General features: G+C 45.0%; 1 protein-coding gene and 1 long non-coding RNA gene across 11 annotated transcripts in view; one reads left to right on the plus strand and one right to left on the minus strand.

The window, feature by feature from the left end:
- MAMLD1 (mastermind like domain containing 1) overlaps positions 1 to 18,595 on the plus strand; it is a 119,426-nt gene that overhangs the window by 54,219 nt on the left and 46,612 nt on the right. For 6 of the 10 annotated variants that reach the window (XM_070784624.1, XM_019956279.2, XM_019956280.2 and 3 more), the window contains exon 2: positions 11,102 to 11,260. The exons of the other annotated variants lie outside the window; for them this stretch is intronic. In XM_070784624.1, the coding sequence (XP_070640725.1) occupies positions 11,165 to 11,260 (96 nt within the window). In that variant the 5' untranslated portion in view covers positions 11,102 to 11,164. The remainder of the gene's footprint in view (positions 1 to 11,101; positions 11,261 to 18,595) is intronic. 10 annotated transcript variants of the gene reach the window in all.
- LOC139181378 (uncharacterized) lies at positions 1,444 to 17,975 on the minus strand. The gene is made up of 4 exons (XR_011565356.1): positions 17,656 to 17,975; positions 11,401 to 11,517; positions 10,540 to 10,741; positions 1,444 to 2,350 (listed from the first exon to the last, which is right to left on the minus strand). It is a non-coding gene; the product is annotated as an uncharacterized lncRNA (long non-coding RNA).

Consider the following 18,595-nt stretch of genomic DNA (forward strand, 5'->3'; position numbering starts at 1 on the left):
CTCCAGCTCTTAGTCATCCAAACGAGAGGATCCTTTACCTCTGAAGAGTAACAAGCCCTGAAGCTCCCTGAAGGAGCCCCCCCTTGGCTGTGGACACAGGCCAGCCTCACTGGCACCTGTGCCTTCCCTTTAGCATTTTTCTCCCTGGTATATGAGTTTGCTAGCGCTGCTATAACAAAGCTCCACAAACTTAAACCAAAGACAAGAATTTTCTCACATTTGCAGAAAGCATAAGTCTGAGATCAAGGTATCAGGAAGGCTACCCTCCTGTGTCCAAATGTCCCCTTTTCATAAGGACACCAGCCCTATTAAATTAAGGGCCCACCCTACTCCAATCACATCTGTAACTACCCTATTTCCAAATAAGGTCACACCCTAAGGTACTGGGGTCAAGATATCAACATGAATGGGGGGCCACAATTCAATGTTAACACCAATGTACATGTCTGAAGACAGACTTGAATTATTTTGCCGTCCTATTACCTCCACCTGACTGGCTGGGTTCCATTCCTCTGTAAGCCTGTTTGAAGTCCAGAGGTCTTTTGACTTTTTCTTTCATTTGGAAGCTAAATTTCACCCTTGAAAAAAAATGAGAACTCTAATATCCCAGTGTCTCCTATCCTAACTCAAAATACACCCAACAAGCCAGAGACCTGGGATGGGATTTCATGGTCTCAGAGATTCCTATGGGAATGGCTGAGCAGGACCCTTCTCCTCACCCAATCCAGGGCCCATAGGGGAAGAAGCAGCTAGGACGAGAGATGTGGAGTCAACTTGGCCTTCCTGTGTAGCTTGCCTTTGCACCTTTCAGTCTGAAGCCCAAGGCTTTCTGCTCCTTAGTTCCTTGGGGGAGGGCCTTGGACTCTGTTGCTTGGAAAGATTTCAGTCCTTCAGGGTTGCTCCATCCTCATGCTCCCCTTGCCTCTTTGCCAAGTGCCTCTGATTTGGTTTGTTTCCTTCCTCTGTCATGCCCGGAGATCTGACCCTGAGTGGCACGTTGAGATGGACATCAGACTTCTGGCCGAGTCCACAGTCCACAGCAAGACATCCGGTACTAGAGCCCTTGGCTAAGGCAGGGAGCAGTGAGCCAGTGATAACCCTGGGGTCCCTCAGGTGCCTTCAAAGCCTGGGCTGAAAGGGAGAGAGACTGCCTGCAATCTTCTGCCCTGAACCTGAGCTTGGAGGACACCACTCACCCCACACCATTCCCCATGTCAACAGGCTACTGAACCCCAGAGCCAAGCCTCTCCCTGGAGCATGGACTTACTTGATGATGCAGGCAGAGGGGTGGCATTTTCTCTCTGTATTAAAGCCAACGTGAATAGAGAAAGCTGGATTCACGTGGATTTCTGAGGCTGAAATCCAAAGTGTGTGTAGCAGATGATTTGGGAGTTCATCCACAACCTTGGATTGTGCTTGGAAACATTGCTGGGGTTGGGTTTCTGTTAATGGGGGGCATTAGGCTTCCTATCTAGCTGTTCATGGATATTGCCAGGGCAGAAGGAGCCCGAGCTGGCGTCATGTGTGCTAAGGTAGCACACCGCTGCTGTGGCAGAAAGGTTTGCCTGAGGGCTGGTTCCCAGGCCTGGATTCCTCTAGAGGCAAAGAGGAAACGAGGTCACGTCTGGAGAGGCTGGGGTGCTGGTGGCGGGAGACCCCTTCTGACTTGGACCAAAGTCAGTTTCCAGGCGGGGAACTCTCACCTGGGTTTCCTGTTGGCCGTGCTCCCCTGGCCCAGCTGGTCCCAAAGCGTAGTGATGCAATGCTGAGTCAGGAGGTTGCCTTCATCCACACAGCTCAAACTGCTCTATCACCTGTCCTGTCTACACTGGGCTGCTGGGAACCGCAAAGGGGCAGGGCAACAAATTGGTAGAGTGGAGTCTTTAAGAGCCAAAGCAGCATTATTTTTTTCAATTTTGTCTTTTTTCCCTTAGAGCTAAATGGGTAGCTTGTTTGATAATAGTAGGTTTTGTGTGGACATAAATTTTCATTTCTCTGGAATAAAAGCCCTAGAGTGCAAGTGCTGTGTCATCCTATAGCTGCGTAGCTAGTTTTACATTTCCAACTGACAGTGAGTGGTCCAGATGATCCACATTCTCACCAGCTTTTGGTGTTGCCACTGCTCTTTATTTTAGCCATTCTGATAGGTAGGTGGGGCTTCCCTCATACTTCAGTTGGTTAAGAAGCTGCCTGCAGTGCAGGAGACCTGGGTTCGATTCCTGGGTCAGGAAGATCCCCTGGAGAAGGAAATGGCAACCCACTCCAGTCTTCTTGCCTGGAGAATTCCATGGACAGAGGAACCTGCAGGCTAAAGTCCATGCAGTCGCAAGAGTTGGACATGACCTAGCGACTAAAGAGAGAGAGAGATAGGTAAGTAGTGGAATCTCATTGTGGTTCTAATTTACAATTATTTAATGTTTAATGATATTGAACATCTGTGTATGTGCTTATTTGCCTTCCTTAGAAACTCTTCAGTGGAATGTCTTTTCATGTCTTTTTCCTATTTTCTAATTGGGTGGTTTGTTTTTCTACTGTTGAGTTTTTGAGATTCTTTATATGTTCTGGATACTAGTCCTTTATCCAATAGGAGGTTGGCAGGTATTTTCTCCTAGTCATGTTTTCATCCTATTCACAGGGTCTTTCACAGAGCAAATATTTTACTTTCTATAAGGTCTAATTTATCAATATTTCCTTTTATGAGTCATGCTTTTGCTGTCAAGTCTAAGAAAGAACTTTTTGCCTAGCTCTACATCCCAAAGATTTTTCTCCTACCTTTTTCTAAAACTTGTGTAATGTTACATCTTACAATTAACTCTTTGGTCTATTTTTAGTTAATTTTTGTGTAAGGCATGAGATTGACTGTGAAGTTTATTTTTTGCCTATAGATGTTCAATTGTTCCAGACCATGTGTTAAAAATGCTGCCATTCCTTGGCTGTGGTCCAAAAGTCTACAAATAATAAATGCTGGAGAGGGTGTGGAGAAAAGGGAACCCTCTTACACTGTTGGTGGGAATGCAAACTAGTACAGCCACTATGGAGAACAGTGTGGAGATTCCTTAAAAAACTGGAAATAGAACTGCCTTATGATCCAGCAATCCCACTGCTGGGCATACACACTGAGGAAACCAGAAGGGAAAGAGACACGTGTACCCCAATGTTCATCGCAGCACTGTTTATAATAGCCAGGACATGGAAGCAACCTAGATGTCCATCAGCAGATGAATGGATAAGAAAGCTGTGGTACATATACACAATGGAGTATTACTCAGCCATTAAAAAGAATACATTTGAATCAGTTCTAATGAGGTGGATGAAACTGGAGCCTATTATACAGAGTGAAGTAAGCCAGAAGGAAAAACACCAATACAGTATACTAATGCATATATATGGAATTTAGAGAGATGGTAACAATAACCCGGTGTACGAGACAGCAAAAGAGACACTGATGTATAGAACAGGCTTATGGACTCTGTGGGAGAGGGAGAGGGTGGGAAGATTTGGGAGAATGGCATTGAAACATGTAAAATATCATGTAAGAAACGAGTTGCCAGTCCAGGTTCGATGCACGATACTGGATGCTTGGGGCTAGTGCACTGGGACGACCCAGAGGGATGGTATGGGGAGGGAGGAGGGAGGAGGGTTCAGGATGGGGAACACATGTATACCTGTGGGGGATTCATATTGATATTTGGCAAAACTAATACAATATTGTAAAGTTTAAAAATAAAATAAAATTTAAAAAAAAGAAAAAAAAATGCTGCCATTCCTGCACTGAATTGCTTTTGCATTTTTGTCAAGACTCAGTTGGGCATATTTATGTGGATCTATTTCCAGAATCTGTTCTGTTCTAGTAATCAGTGTGTCTGTCCCTGTGCCAATACCACACTATCTTGTTTAATGCAGTCATATAATAAGTCTTGAAACTGGGCAAGTTGATTCCTTCCACTTGATTCTTCTTTGTCAGAATTGTTTCATCTCTTCTCCTTCCCTTACATTTCCATAGAAATTTTAGAATAATTTTATCTATATCTACCAAAAATCATGCTGGGATTTTGATAGGAATTTGATAAAGCTGTATATCAATTTGAGAAAAATTGATATCTGTACAATGTTGAGTCTTTCATTCTGTAAACACAGAATATCCTTTTATACATTTATAGCATCTTTGATCTTTCATTAGTGTTTCATAGTTTTTAGCATACAATCCTGGATGTGATCTGCTTGATTTTCACTGTAGAAGTATTTGAGCAATAGTAAACTGTACCGTATTTTTAATCCCAGTGCCCATGCATTCTTTGCTGGAATTTATAAGTGCAATTGATTTTTATATGTTGATCTTGTATTCTGAGTCCTTCCTGAACTTGCTTATTAGTTCCAGGATATACTTTGTAAATTTTTTAAGGTTTCCATGTAGAAAATCAAATCACCTACAAATAGAGATAGTTTTACTTCTAATATGTATGCCTTTTATTTCATTCTCTTGCCTTAATGAACTAGCTAGAACCTCCAGTACTGTTTCTGGTTTGTTTTTTGTTTTCTTGGGAATATATTTGATACACAACATGGGGTAAGTTTAAGATATTCAACATATTGATTTGATACGAGCAATGGTGAGAGTAGTTATCCTTGCCATGTCACCAAACTTGGAGGGAAAGCTTTCATCTTTAATTATTAAATGTGATGTTAGCTGTAGAAATATTGCAGATGCTTTTTGTCAAGTTGAGGAAGTTCCTCTCTAGTCCTGGTTTTCTGAGAGTTTTCATCATGAATGGGTGTTGAATTTTGTGATGTGCTTCTTCTGTATCAAATAATATGATCGTATGATTGTAACTGAATTTGTGGATTTGAGACAATTGTAGATTTACATGCATGTGTAAGAAATAATGCAAAGAGATCCCTTGTGCCCTCTTAACTAGCTTTGCCTAATGATAGCATCTTGCAAAGCTATATTACAACTGGGATGCCAACATGGGTACAGTCAAGGTACAGAACATGTCCATCTCCACATGAATCCCTCATTTCACCGACTGATGGACACATCCACTTCCCTTCCACACCAACCCCTTCCTTACTCCTTGGCAACATCTAATTAGTCCATTTCTATAGTTTTGTCATTTTAAGAATGTTATATAAATGGAATCACACAGTGGCTAAGTTTGGGGGATTGCCTTTTTTTCATTCAGCATAATTCTCTACAGACTCATCCAAGTCATTATCAACAGTCATGTCTTTATTGCTGAGTGGTATACCATGGTATGTAGGTACCAGTTTGTTTAATCATTCATCCATTCAGAGATTTCTGGGTTGTTTCTGGTTTGAGGTTATCTTGAGTAAAGCTACTATAAATGCTTGTTTGCCAATTTTTGTATGAATACAAGACTTCATTCCTCTGGGATAAATACCTAAGAGTGCAAATCCTGGGCCATGTAATAATTACATGTTCAGTTTTTAAGAAACTGCCAAAAGAGTTTTCCAGAGTAGCTTTGCCACTTTTCATTCTCTCAAACAATGCATAAATAATCCAGTTTCTCTCATTTTTGCCAGTATTTGGTGGGTTTTTCAAACAAATAAAGGTGAAATTCAAATGACAATTAGTGGCATTCGTCCATTCACAATGTACTATACCATCTCCTCTATCTAGATCCTGAAAATTTACATCACCCAAAGTAAAGCCTCATCTCTAGTAAGCAGTTAGTCCCCTCTTCTCCCCTGCCCTCAGTCCCTGTCAACCACCAATCTGCTTTCTGTCTCCATGAATTCAGCTATTCTGGATATTTTGTATAAATGGCATCATATAATATGTGACCTTTGGTGACTGACTTGTTTCACTTAGTAGGTTTTATCTATATACCAATAATTTATTCCTTTGTATGGCTGAATAAGTCAGTGGTAAGGACAAGGCAAATTTTGTTTATCTATTTACACATTGATGGCCATTTGGGTTGTTTCCACCTTTTGATTATCATGAATAATGCTACTGTGAACATTTGTGTAGAAATATTTGAATATCGATCTTCATTTCTTTTGGGTATATATGTAGGAATGGAATTGCAGGGTCTGATGGTAATTCCATGTTACTTTTTTTGGAAGAACTGCCAAACTGCTTTCCCTAGCAGCTGTAATGTTTCAATTCCCACCAGCAATGTATGAGTGTTCCAGTTTCTCCACATTCTTGTCAACACTTGTTATTTCCCTTTCTTTATTATGCCATCCTACTGTGTATGAAGTGGTATGTCATAGTTTTGATTTGCATTTCTCTAACATCTCCTGCTGAAGCCCGGCTTGGAGAATTTTGAGCATTACTTTACTAGCATGTAAAATGAGTACAATTGTGCGGTAGTTTGAACATTCTTTGGCATTACCTTTCTTTGGGATTAGAATGAAAACTGACCTTTTCCAGTCCTGTGGTCACTGCTGAGTTTTCCAAATTTTCTGGCATATTGAGTGCAGCACTTTCACAGCATCATCTTTCGGGATTTGAAATAGCTCAACTGGAATTCCATCACCTCCACTAGCTTTGTTCGTAGTGATGCCTTCTAAGGCCCACTTGACTTCACATTCCAGAATGTCTGGCTCTAGGTCAGTGATCACACCATCGTGATTATCTGGGTCGTGAAGATCTTTTTTGTACAGTCTTCTGTGTATTCTTGCCACCTCTTCTTAATACCTTCTGCTTCTGTTAGGTCCATACCATTTCTGTCCTTTATTGAGCCCATCTTTGCATGAAATGTTCCCTTGGTATCTCTAATTTTCTTGTTCTGTTGTTTCCCTCTATTTCTTTGCATTGATCTCTGAGGAAGGCTTTTTTATTTCTTCTTGCTATTCTTTGGAACTCTGCATTCAGATGCTTATATCTTTCCTTTTCTCCTTTGCTTTTTCCTTTGGTTTTAGAAAAGGCAGAGGAACCAGAGATCAAATTGCCAACATCCGCTGGATCATCAAAAAAGCAAGAGAGTTCCAGAAAAACATCTATTTCTGCTTTATTGACTATGTCAAAGCCTTTGACTGTGTGGATCACAATAAACCATGTAAAATTCTGAAAGAGATGGGAATACTAGACCACCTGACCTGCCTCTTGAGAAATTTATATGCAGGTCAGGAAGCAACAGTTAGAACTGGACATGGAACAACAGACTGGTTCCAAATAGGAAAAGGAGTAAGTCAAGGCTGTATATTGTCACCCTGCTTATTTAACTTCTATGCAGAGTACATCATGAGAAATGCTGGGCTGGAAGAAGCACAAGCTGGAATCAAGATTGCTGGGAGAAATATCAATAACCTCAGATATGCAGACGGCACCACCCTTATGGCAGAAAGTGAAGAACAACTAAAAAGCCTCTTGATGAAGGTGAAAGAGGAGAGTGAAAAAGTTGGCTTAAAACTCAAGATTCAGAAAACGAAGATCATGGCATCTGGTCCCATCACTTCATGGGAAATAGATGGGGAAACAGTGGAAACAGTGTCAGACTTAATTTTGGGGGGCTCCAAAGTCACTGCAGATGGTGACTGCAGCCATGAAATTAAAAAACGCTTACTCCTTGGAAGAAAAGTTATGACCAACCTAGATAGCATATTGAAAAGCAGAGACATTACTTTGCCAACAAATGTCCGTCTAGGCAAGGCTATGGTTTTTGCAGTGGTCATGTATGGATGTGAGAGTTGGACTGTGAAGAAAGCTGAGCACCAAAGAATTGATGCTTTTGAACTGTAGTGTTAAAGAAGACTCTTGAGAGTCCCTTGGACTGCAAGGAGATCCAACCAGTCCATTCTGAAGGAGATCAGCCCTGGGATTTCTTTGGAAGGAATGATGCTAAAGCTGAAACTCCAGTACTTTGGCCACCTCATGCGAAGAGTTGACTCATTGGAAAAGACTCTGATACTGGGAGGGATTGGGGGCAGGAGGAGAAGGGGACGACAGAGGATGAGATGGCTGGATGGCATCACTGACTCGATGGGTGTGGGTCTCAGTGAACTCCGGGAGTTGGTGATGGACAGCGATTCATGGGGTCGCAAAGAGTCGGACATGACTGAGCGACTGAACTGAACTGACTGAACATCTGTTGATACTGAGCATGTTTACATGGGCTTGTTGGCTGTTTTTAATATTATTCCCTTCTTTGTTTGCTTTGGGTTTATTCTCCTTTTTCTTGGTTCCTTGGGTGGAAACTTATAGATTTTAGACTTACCCTCATTTCTGTTATAACTGTAAATATCTCTCTCAGCACAGATTTACTTGTGTCCCACAAATTTTGATGTAATATATTTTCATTTTCATTTAGTTCAGTTTATTTTAAAAATTTCTCTTGAGACCTCCTCTTTGACTCCTGAGTTTTTTTTAAAGTTTGTTGCTTAGTTTCCAAGTGTTTGGAGATTTTCCTGTTGTCATTTCTGGTTTTGTTTCCTATTGTGATTCCACTGTAGTCAGAGAAAATAGCATATATTACTTCAATGCTTTTAAATTTTTGTAGATTGTTTTATAGTCCAAATGGTGTCTGTATTGGTATATATTTCTTGGATGCTTGAAAAGAATGTAAATTTTACTGTTTTCTTGATGGAGTGTTCTATAAATATCAATTAGATCTTATTAAATGGTGATGGTGTTGAGTTCTTTTATATCTTGCTGATTTTCTAATTGTTCTATCAGTTATTGAGAGAGGACATTGAAGTCTCCATTATAAATGTCAAATTTTCTATTTCTTCTTTCAGTTACTGTTAATTTTGACGTGTATATCATGTAGCTATGTTGTTTGGTGCATACACATTTAGAATTACTTTGTCTTCTTGGTAGACTGATCCTTTGCCCTTCTCTGTATCTGGTCATTTTCTTTGTTCTGAAGTTATTTGATGTTACCAGAGCCACCCCTGCTTGATTTTAAAAGTTTTTTCATCCTTTTACTTTCTACATGTCCATATCATTATATTTGAGGTGAGCATCTTGCAGACAGCATATAGTTGTGTTATGTTTGTTTTTTTAATTGACTCTGTCAACATCTCTTTTTAATTGCTGTATTTAGATCATTTTCACTTAATGTACTTACTGATATTAGTGCTTAATTCTGCCAATTTATTTTTAATTTCTGTTTGCTTTCTGTATTTGTCCCTACTTTCTTTTTCCTGTATTCCTGTGGGTGACTTGAAAATTTTTTAGAATTTCATTTGCTGATTCGTGTATGGTGTTTCTGCATGTATCTTTCTGTATGCCATTTTTTTGGTGTTTCTTGGTACTACATCATATATACGTTTCTTCAGCTGCCAAATATAATTTAGAAAACTTTTTAAGGAAAAGGAAAGTCTATTCTATTTACCCATGTTTTTTCTCTTTCCATGGTTCCTTTTTCCTCAGTGATGTCTAAAACATCTTCTTTTATCACTTCCTCTCTGTTTAGAGAGCTCCCTTTAGCCATTCTCTTAGGTGAAGTATGTTCTTAATGAATTCTTTTAGTTTTCGTTCATCTGAGAATGTTTTGATTCCCCTTCCCTACCTGAAGTGTGATTTTCAGCACTCATTTAGATCTTCTGTTTAGCTGACTTTCTCTGACAATGCTCTGGCAGGGAAAGGGGTGCACTGTCTCATCTCTGCCAGGTAACTATGGAAATCCAGATTCTCCACTTAGCCTTCATTGACACCAAGGAGGTTGGAACTTCTCATTGTTGCTGGGCAGTGATGATAGTTCCAGCTCCCCACTGGGCTTCTGCTAATGCCACCGTGGGTGGGATGGGCAAGAGTGCCTCATTACTGTTCCCCATGTGACCTCTGCTGACATTGGAAGGGATGGGATGTGGACTTATGACCCTGTGCAGGGGCAAAGGTCCTGACTCTGTGCGGCATCCTCTAACACCACCCTGGCAGGAACAGGGGAGATGACTCATTTCTGTTCGGGGGGGTGGAGTCTAGGCTCCCAACTGGCCTTTGCTGATGGGACTGGGTGGGACCACCCTTTTGTCTGTGGTGTTTAGCTGAAGAAGACTGGCTCTTGCATAAAAGTTTTCAGTCTTGGGAGACTGCCCCTTTACTGGCCCTTTGAGTAAAGAGAGGAGACTTTTGCAGGAGCTGTTTTGTCTGTGTTCACTGGTACTTTGGGTTGTCTGCTTCTTCAGTCCCAGTCTGGGATCTGTGAGGCAAAAAGAAAACCCAGGGAGTTGGCCACTGCGTCGTTCCCTATGTCCCAAGGTCTTTATCCAGTTTGCTTTCTTCTCCCCACCTTTCAGGGTCTTCTGGTGCTTGTTTTATATGTAAGGCCCAGAGGTTTCAGTTGTCTGCACTGGAGGAATGGGGAAAGTACGTCTGCACTTTTCCAGAGCCAGATATGTGGATACGGAAATTTTAGACCAGTATTTGTCCTGCCAAGGAGATCTAGGGAAGGAGAGCTTCCCTCACAAATGAATCTCTTGGCAGAGCTCTAATTCCATGTTGACATTCTGAGAAACAAAAAGAAATAAAACACATCTGCTGTCCCTGGGTTTGCATGTGTCTGTTCGTCTGTCATAGAGGGCATCAGCTGGCACAGCCGTGATCGTGATCGCAGCCGGTTCGGTTACCTTTTTGTAAACCAGTGCACCGGAGTTTCGTGAGCCCCTTCCAACAGCCATTGCTTCCTTCCAGTGATTGTCGGGTTATGACCTGTTAGTCCGCTCACTTGGTTTGGTGTTCACAGGGGCAGAGTTGGCAGGTGCCCCTTCTATGGACCGAAGGCTTCAATAGAGCTGAAAGGGCAGTTAAGCCATCACCTGATCCAACCACCTTGGTTTTCATATTAAAAAAAAATTCTGTGTTAGAGAACAGAAGATCTCATGGTGTCCTGCAGAAAAGCCTTCCCTGCCTTGAAGCCCGATGTCATTTAGTCACATCGGGCTGTTCCTCTACCCATCCCTCAGCTCTCCAGAGACTGCCATCTCATCCCAGCCAACTGCCTACCAGACGTGCCCCTCATCCCTGGAGGTGGGAAGGGCTCAGTGAGGGTGGTGGGGTGGAAAGAGAGACAAGAAAAATGCACGTAGCCAACTCTACCCAAACCTGTCCTCAGAGTGCAAGTCTGTGATTCACGGGGTCAATGGTCTCATCTTTGTGTCTGAAAGACAGTGTACTTTTTGTCTCCCTAAGCCCTGTGTCTAGGTCGTTTGGGAAGCGCCTGGGAGAGTCAAGAATAAAATTGCAGGTCAAACAATGGATGACTGGAAAAGTCGACTTGTAGTCAAGAGCATGCTTCCCCATTTCGCCATGGTGGGAAATCGTCAGGAGCCCAGAAAGCTCCAGGAATCGGTCAGACAATGGGCTATGGGGGGAGGGGGGTTTTGAATGTTTCTAACCTTAAATTTGAACATAAGATGTGTTGTTGAAGTTCTCTGTGCAAACTTGGTGGCAAGATACCAACCCCAAATGTAAAGAAACTGAAATATGACCTAGAAAAGATCCAGGAGATGAGCTGACCCTGCTCCTTGTGAGTTTCAGGAAGAGCAGGAGAGTCCAAGGCTCCGTCTGGATTCCCAGTCCAGCTCTCTCTGCATACACCCCTTTAACTAGGAAGAGACAAAGGGTGAAAAGGGAAAAAAGTATACATTTTCTCTTAATGGAAGCCAGGAATTTGGGGATGACAGGCACTGGATATATTACATTAGCTTCCTAGTACCACTGAGAACAGGAAGCCAGTGAGTAGGGCGCTGAAAGATACTCCCATTTGACTCTCTGGCCCTGATGTCCTTTTAAAAACTCACCTGACAAATTTCTACTTGCCTCCCTCAGAACTCAGACATCATCCATGAGTGTGAAACTCAAGGGTTAGGGATTCCAGAAGTAGTTTGGGGAGCCAGGATTCTAGAAAGAGACATGGGAGCCATTGGTTGGTTGACAATAAAAGCCTACAACCTCACTAGTCTACCAAGTTAGCTTAGTTACTAGGAGGTGCTGTAAGCACAATGGCTGTTATCTCAGTGCATTAGGTCCACAAAGGAGTGGCTTGCTTAATCTCAGCAATTAATAGAGCAGAGAGGAAATGGCTCTTCTAGACCCGTGGGTCTGCTTCCTTCCTGTTCAGAGAAATGGAAGCTGGGGGCTTTGAGGTAATGTCATTTCACGTAACTAGAGGGCCCAGCTTCTCCAATTCCAAGGGCAGTCTACTTTGAGTAAGTCAGTTTTCTATTTAGGTGAGAATTCTGATCTTTGCACAGCTGTCAGGGAGTGAGGACATGGTTGAAATCTTTTTTCTCTTTTTTGACCTTGTTGTCTGTCACTAAAAATATATTGAGAAAGTGATAGTTGAGACATTTACAAAACTTTGTTTACTGGAGTTCCACCTCGAAAAGGATACCAATCAGATGGGATGGCAGAGAGGGAGCAATTACTTACCCATATCCTGTCCTCCAAATTGCCAGCCATCCCATCAGGCATCTTTCCAAGTCAATCTCCACCCTCCATCCTCATTACCCTTTCTAGCTCTTGCTTCTCTTTTATGGTCAAGAACTAAGTCTGTGAAGGAAAACCTCTTGGTGATACATCCAGAGACCAGGCTCAGTTTCAGCGGGTCTTGCAATTTCTCCTTTGTTCCACACTTGTTTCCATCCCAAGGAGAAAAGATTGTAGTGGGGGTTGAAGGTGCAGGATCCTCTTCCTCTTACCCTGTGAGCCCCACCACCCCTGTGTAAAGTGTGACTAGTTAAGTAACCGGCTTGGTTTTGACTGGTGTAGATCTGGATGCAGGATGGGTTCCTCCTAGAACACGTCCTCCGAGCAGCCACCTGTACCCTCACTCTGGAGAAATAGACTCGGCTCACACCATTTCTGGGCTTGGCTTCTCTTTGCAGGTGGCCTTTAGAGTCCTTTGTAAGCCTGGCCAAAAATGCACATGCATTGCTTTAGCGTTTCTCCCTCCTCCGCAACACCCCTTGTTCTGTAGCTCTGAGTGAGCTGGTTCCGAAAGTCCAAGCTGTCCTAGAAGACCAAGGACCTGCCTCAGTTGAGCAGATCCAAAAAAATAAGCCTTAGGCTCCAAAAGCAAGTCTCTCAGATAAGTCCTCTTGGCAATAAAAGCCACGTTCATCTTCCTGGAAGATGCCTGTGGCCTCTGAAGGGTCTGACACTCAAGGAGCCCACTCTTTTTGCTGTGCCTGATGGGTAAATGTGGAGCCTGACCGAGCCAGGCACTGCTGATGTGGCCACCAGTAGCTGGGGCAGCTCTTGGTTTGAGCATAACTGACTTCTCTTGGCTGGTCAACCCCGGCAGCTTCAGTAAGGTAACCAGTACCCACGTGGAGCTCTGCCCTACAGGCCCCACATGCTGAGTAGTTCAGCAACCCCTTGATTGTGGACAGAGACAGACAGTTTCAAAGCATAATGGCCAGTCAGTTCACCATGAAACCTGCTGTCCAGACAAGTACAGGACCCAGAATGGGAGCACCAAGAGGCAGTCCTTGGCAGGAGCAGGGCTAGTGTTTCTGAGTGTGGCCTGGACTGGGGTCTTGGCTGTTTCCTGTGCTTGCTTTCCCTTGGATGTTTTCTAGTGTCCAGGGATGATACCCCACAGCCCCATCCTGGGAAACTGTGTGCTTCTGGAATCACGTTCCTAACACCACCCTGTCTCTTCCTGCCAGCAGCCTCAGTGGAGAAGGTCTGATACAGACATCAGCTTACCTGGTTTCCTTGTCCTTTTCCAAGAAATGGACTAACAAAAAAACTAATTTCAAGTCAAGATCTGCTCATAAAATTATATCAGTCCCAAAGGAGAGTTCTTTTAAACAGCCCTGGGATCTCCATGTGAATCATTGTGAGTTCCCATTCAGGAAAACATGCATGCGATGTGATGATCGCTCTTGGCTTAAGACCAGGGCTCAGGACACCTGATTCCAGTCTTGCTTCTGCTCCTAACTAGCCATGGGGCTTTGGCCATCCTTTACCCACCCTGAGGACAAAGATCAAATTAACCAGGAGTAAGAAGAGCCACTTTTATTTGAGAATTGACTAGGTGCCAGGCACTTGCTAAGCATTCAAGGTGCCTTATCTCCTGTAATCCTGAAAATAACCCTGAGATAAAGAGGCTATCCCCAGGAAACTGAGACTCAGGTTAAGGAACTTGACAAAGTCACAGAGCTAAGACACAGCAGAGCTCAGAGCCTGCTTTCTTCGCTGATGGCCTCTGCTGTCTCTTGGCTCTGAATCATGTTGAAAACCACAAAACCCTGAGTACATGTCAGGCGGGAGTAGTTATCATAAGAAAGCACAGCACCCTCTCAGCATTTGTTCATTCATTCAGCTGCCTGATTGCTTAATAACTCTTGTGTGATCTGGAGTTTTACCTTTTGAACGTTTGGGCATCCACTCAAGCTTAATAAGGCATCCAGTCCCGGCAGTGAGTGTATGGAGTTTTAACAGGAGGCAAAACATTTGGCCCCTCTTTTTGAAGTTAAGATCTCCAGCCATTCCTCCCCCAGCATGGTGAGTGGATTGAAGACTAGCACACAAATCTCTCAAATACTAGCGTGCCAGGTGGGTGTGTTTTGGAGCTCGGGTGGAGTTGGAACTCAGTTGTCTCTGTCTCAGTCTACACCCCGCCCAAAGTTGTAAAGATTCCCCAGCTCTGAGCAGCCATCTATTCCCTTCATAAGGCAGCTCCAGATGAAATGGAAGCTTTAAGGTATTAGATATACAGTCAGAAAAGGAAAGGCATGCCGTGCTCCTGGCTTGTCCTCTGTCCTCTGCATGTCCTCTTTCACCATCTCCCAGAGTTTGCTCAAGCTCATGTCCATTGAGTCGGTGATGCCATCCAACCATCTCATCCTCTGTCGTCCTCTTCTTTTGCCTTCAATCTTTCCCAGCATCAGGGTCTTTTCCAGTGAGTCAGTTCTTTGCATCAGGTGGCCAAAATATTGGAGCTTCAGCTTCAGCATCAGTCCTTCCAATGAATATGCAGGGTGTATTTCCTTTAGGATTAACTCATTTGCTCTCCTTGCTGTCCAAGGGACTCTTAAGAGTATTCTCCAGCACCACAGTTTGAAGGCATCAATCCTTCGGTGCTCAGCCTTTTTTATTGTCCAGCTCTCACATCTGTACATGACTACTGGAAAAACCATAGCTTTTTTTCCCCCACAGCCAGTCCCTCTCATCAGGAAGCTTGCACAAGCCTCTTGTCCTCATCCATCAGAGGGCAGACAGAATGAAAACCACAATCACAGAAAACTAACCAAACTGATCACATGGACCACAGCCTTGCCTAACTCAATGAAACTATGAGCCATGCCGTGTAGGGCCACCCAAGATGGATGGGTCATGGTGGAGAGTTCTGACAAAACGTGGTCCACTAGAGAAGGGAATGGCAAACCACTTCAGTATTCTTGCCTTGAGAACCCCATGAACAGTATGAAAAGGGGAGCTATATCAAGGGTCCCCATTTGGGTGGCCCCAAGTGCAGCCTGCTTTGTACCCGTGGTATGACCTTAACCAACCGCTCACCCCTTCTTCTTTTCACCTCTAAATGCAAAGGGAGCTGAAGAAAGGGAAGAAAGGAGTCTTGTCTGTCTGTCTGCTTCAGATAAAGGAGGAGGGCCATTCACTTGCTGCCGTGCTAAGTTTGGGACTTTGTGCCCAGTAGGGGGGACTCAGTGAGGAGACATCGCATTTCATCCCCAGGCTCTGCCTGGCACTTTGTGTGAGTAAGTTCTTTTCCTCCTGAAGTCAGAGGGCCCATCCTGCCAATTTTATGGGGTCCTTCCTGTGCACCCAGCCCTGTGCTAGACACTGGGCTACAGCAGCTCCCAGTCAAGGGCAGATTTCTCAGGCTTCCTTCACGGGGAACAGATCTGTCCTCAGAAGCTCAGAGGAGAAGGGCATGCTCCTTCATAGACAGTAGTTTGTCTACTCCTGTGACACGCGGACCAAGATCTCCATTTCACCAGGGAGGAGACCGAGGGGCTTTCCCAGTATTATATGGGCAGTAGGTTGGAAACTCAGATCTCAAACCCAGGTGCCCTGACTCCAAAGCCCCTCTTCCTTGCCTGCTTTCCATTCCCCAGTTGGGACTTAAGACAGACAGAGTCCTCCCCAGTCAGGCACAACTTGGGGTTCAGGCTATAGCAGTGGACAGAACAGAGCCCTAGATTGCCTGGACAGTCCACTCCAGTAGCAGACAGCCCATAAACAGAGATAGAGTGGAGAGGCATCTTGACTTCATACTCGTGGCTCCATGGAATCTTCTGACTGGCATCACCAGCTGCCCAGCCTGGGAGCTAAGAGCCAGTATAATTAAAACCCCACAGGGAGGTAGGGACAGCCACCCAGGTCCTGGGCTAAGTGGTCAAAACAGCTGTCTTAGAAATCTGGAGAGGCAACCTGGTGTCCCCTGCTTCATGCAGGCTTCAGGCATGGTGCCTGTGCGGCTCCAGCCCCAGGAGAGGGGAGCTTTCTGGACCCAGGGGTTGGGGGTGGGGCTCCAGGCATCAGCTCCTCGGGGAGGCAGCTGTCCCTGAGAGTTACTGGAATCCTGCATGGGACTCTGCCCTCTGTCCGCGTCAGATGACTGTGAACAAGGTATGGGTCTGAACTCAGTGTAAACCACACAGGTTATTACACTGTTAGCACTTTGAAAAAAAAAAAAATGATCAGAGATGGGCATTGACTCAGAAGGGTGATGGGAGACAAGTGTCCTTGGAGCTCAGGGTGGTGCCACTCTGAGCGTTCTGGGTCACAGCCTGCAGGGTGTGTGCGCCTTTCTATTTGGGGATTCCCCCCCACGGAGCACGCAGCTGTTCGCTTCCTTTCCTCCCGCCCCTTTCTCCTGCAGGGAGGGCTGGACCCTGTTCCAGACGCCCTGCCAGGCAGAGGCCTTGCCTTCAGCCTGGCCTCTCCATGAGGGCAGTACACTGCTGGCCTGGCAGGATACCACTGGGCTCTGCATCCGGGTCCCGCCTGGGTAGCACCGTCCAGCACAGCGGTGACCGGAAAATCCACCACAGTCCATGCTCAGGGGAGGCTCCTGAAAGGGGCAGGTCTACTTGGCAGCTGGCACTCACTGGCACTGCCTATTTCTTAACTTCCAGGAGCCCACACTGGCCGTGGCTGCATTCCTGTCTAGCCCCTGGCCCCAGCTTTCTTGACGTCAGGCCTGAGGTGACAGGTGTCTGGAACTTGAGCTCCCTGGGGTGGGGGCAGGATGGACAGTGTTGGACCCCAGGTCAGGGAGACAGGAGAGCCCACTAGGGTATGTACAGGCTGGCATGGGGCAGCCCTGGTTCACAGGCGCTGGGCACATCAAACTCTGGGTTGGCCTGTGCAGGATGGAGCCTCTTACTTTCATTGAAAATACCCAGCTGGAGAACTCAGCGTGGCTCAGATTGTGGAGATGCATGTCATAAGCTGCCCCTGGCGTGCCCAGTTCTAGACCTGGGGACAGGAAGCATGAACTTTTAAGGTTTGGCCTACAGATTTTAATGTCTGCAGTTGACGTATAATAATTTGTCAAAACCCTGCCTTCTGCCCCTTGGCCTTTCCTTTCTGCTCATCATCTCCCTCCTCCTCCCATCACCAGATCACCAAACCCCAAAGTAACAAAATTAGAAAGGCAGGCAGGAGCCCAGGGTGAATTTGGCCACCAAGGACCCAGACCCAAGACCCACATGTAGCTGGTGCCACCCCTCCCTCCCTCCTGCCCCTATCCCTCTGCACCAACCTACCTTTGTCTGCATCCCTCTGGGGCTGCAGGGCACAGTCCCTCTCCTGATCCCCATCCAGAGCTCTTCTCCAGGCCCATTGCTCCCCAAGGCAGTCAGCTGGCAGGTGCTTTCATGACGCTGAGACCTGACTCCATCCTCGACATACACTGAATGCTTAGTGAGCAGTGGCTGCCTTCCCTTTTGGCTAGAAGATCCCTCAGAAAGTCTCCAGGTCACCCTCTTTGTTGAACACAAGAGGCCCTGAACACACAAAAGACGAAGAGGTGTCCTTCATGGGGCCAGATAGTGAGTTCATCATAATTTCTGGAAAGTGCTTGCCTCTTGGCCTTGTGCTGGGAATAGAAGCGACCAGGGTCATTTGCAGGAAATCTTTTGTTCCCTGGCTTAATTCACATCTGCAGATGCCAGCTGAGCCCTGTCACAAGACTAGGCAGTCTGGGGGTACAGAGATGAGGAGGAAGCCCCAACCTTCCTTTCATGGAACCCACAGAGCACCTGCCAACAGATGGGCAGTAATAACAACTGTCATTAGTGAAGGTTAAACAGGGCATTTGAGACTACTGCATGCCTTACCCAGTTCAGAAATGGTCACCTAGCTTGTCTGATGGTTGAAATCTTGAAACTTTTCAGCTCTGAAAATGTTGCCTGCTACTAGGCCTATGTATGCCCCTGCAGTGTGAGGAAGGCAATTTGGAAATAACCTCTGTGCCTTGGGGTAGATGCCTGTGTGGTAGGTCAGGGCTAGGCAAACTCCCACCCATGGATGAAATGCGGCCCACAGCCTGTTTTTCTAAATAAAGTTTTATTGGCACAAGCCACACCCATTCATTAACATATTGTCCACTCTAGAGTTTCAGCAGGGAGTACATGGCCTGCAAAGTCTAAGATAGTTACTCTTCGAGCCTTACAGAAAGTTTTACAGCCCCTAATCTAAGTCACT

The sequence above is a fragment of the Bos indicus genome, chromosome X (assembly GCF_029378745.1).
Source record: "Bos indicus isolate NIAB-ARS_2022 breed Sahiwal x Tharparkar chromosome X, NIAB-ARS_B.indTharparkar_mat_pri_1.0, whole genome shotgun sequence".
Taxonomy (NCBI): domain Eukaryota; kingdom Metazoa; phylum Chordata; class Mammalia; order Artiodactyla; family Bovidae; genus Bos; species Bos indicus.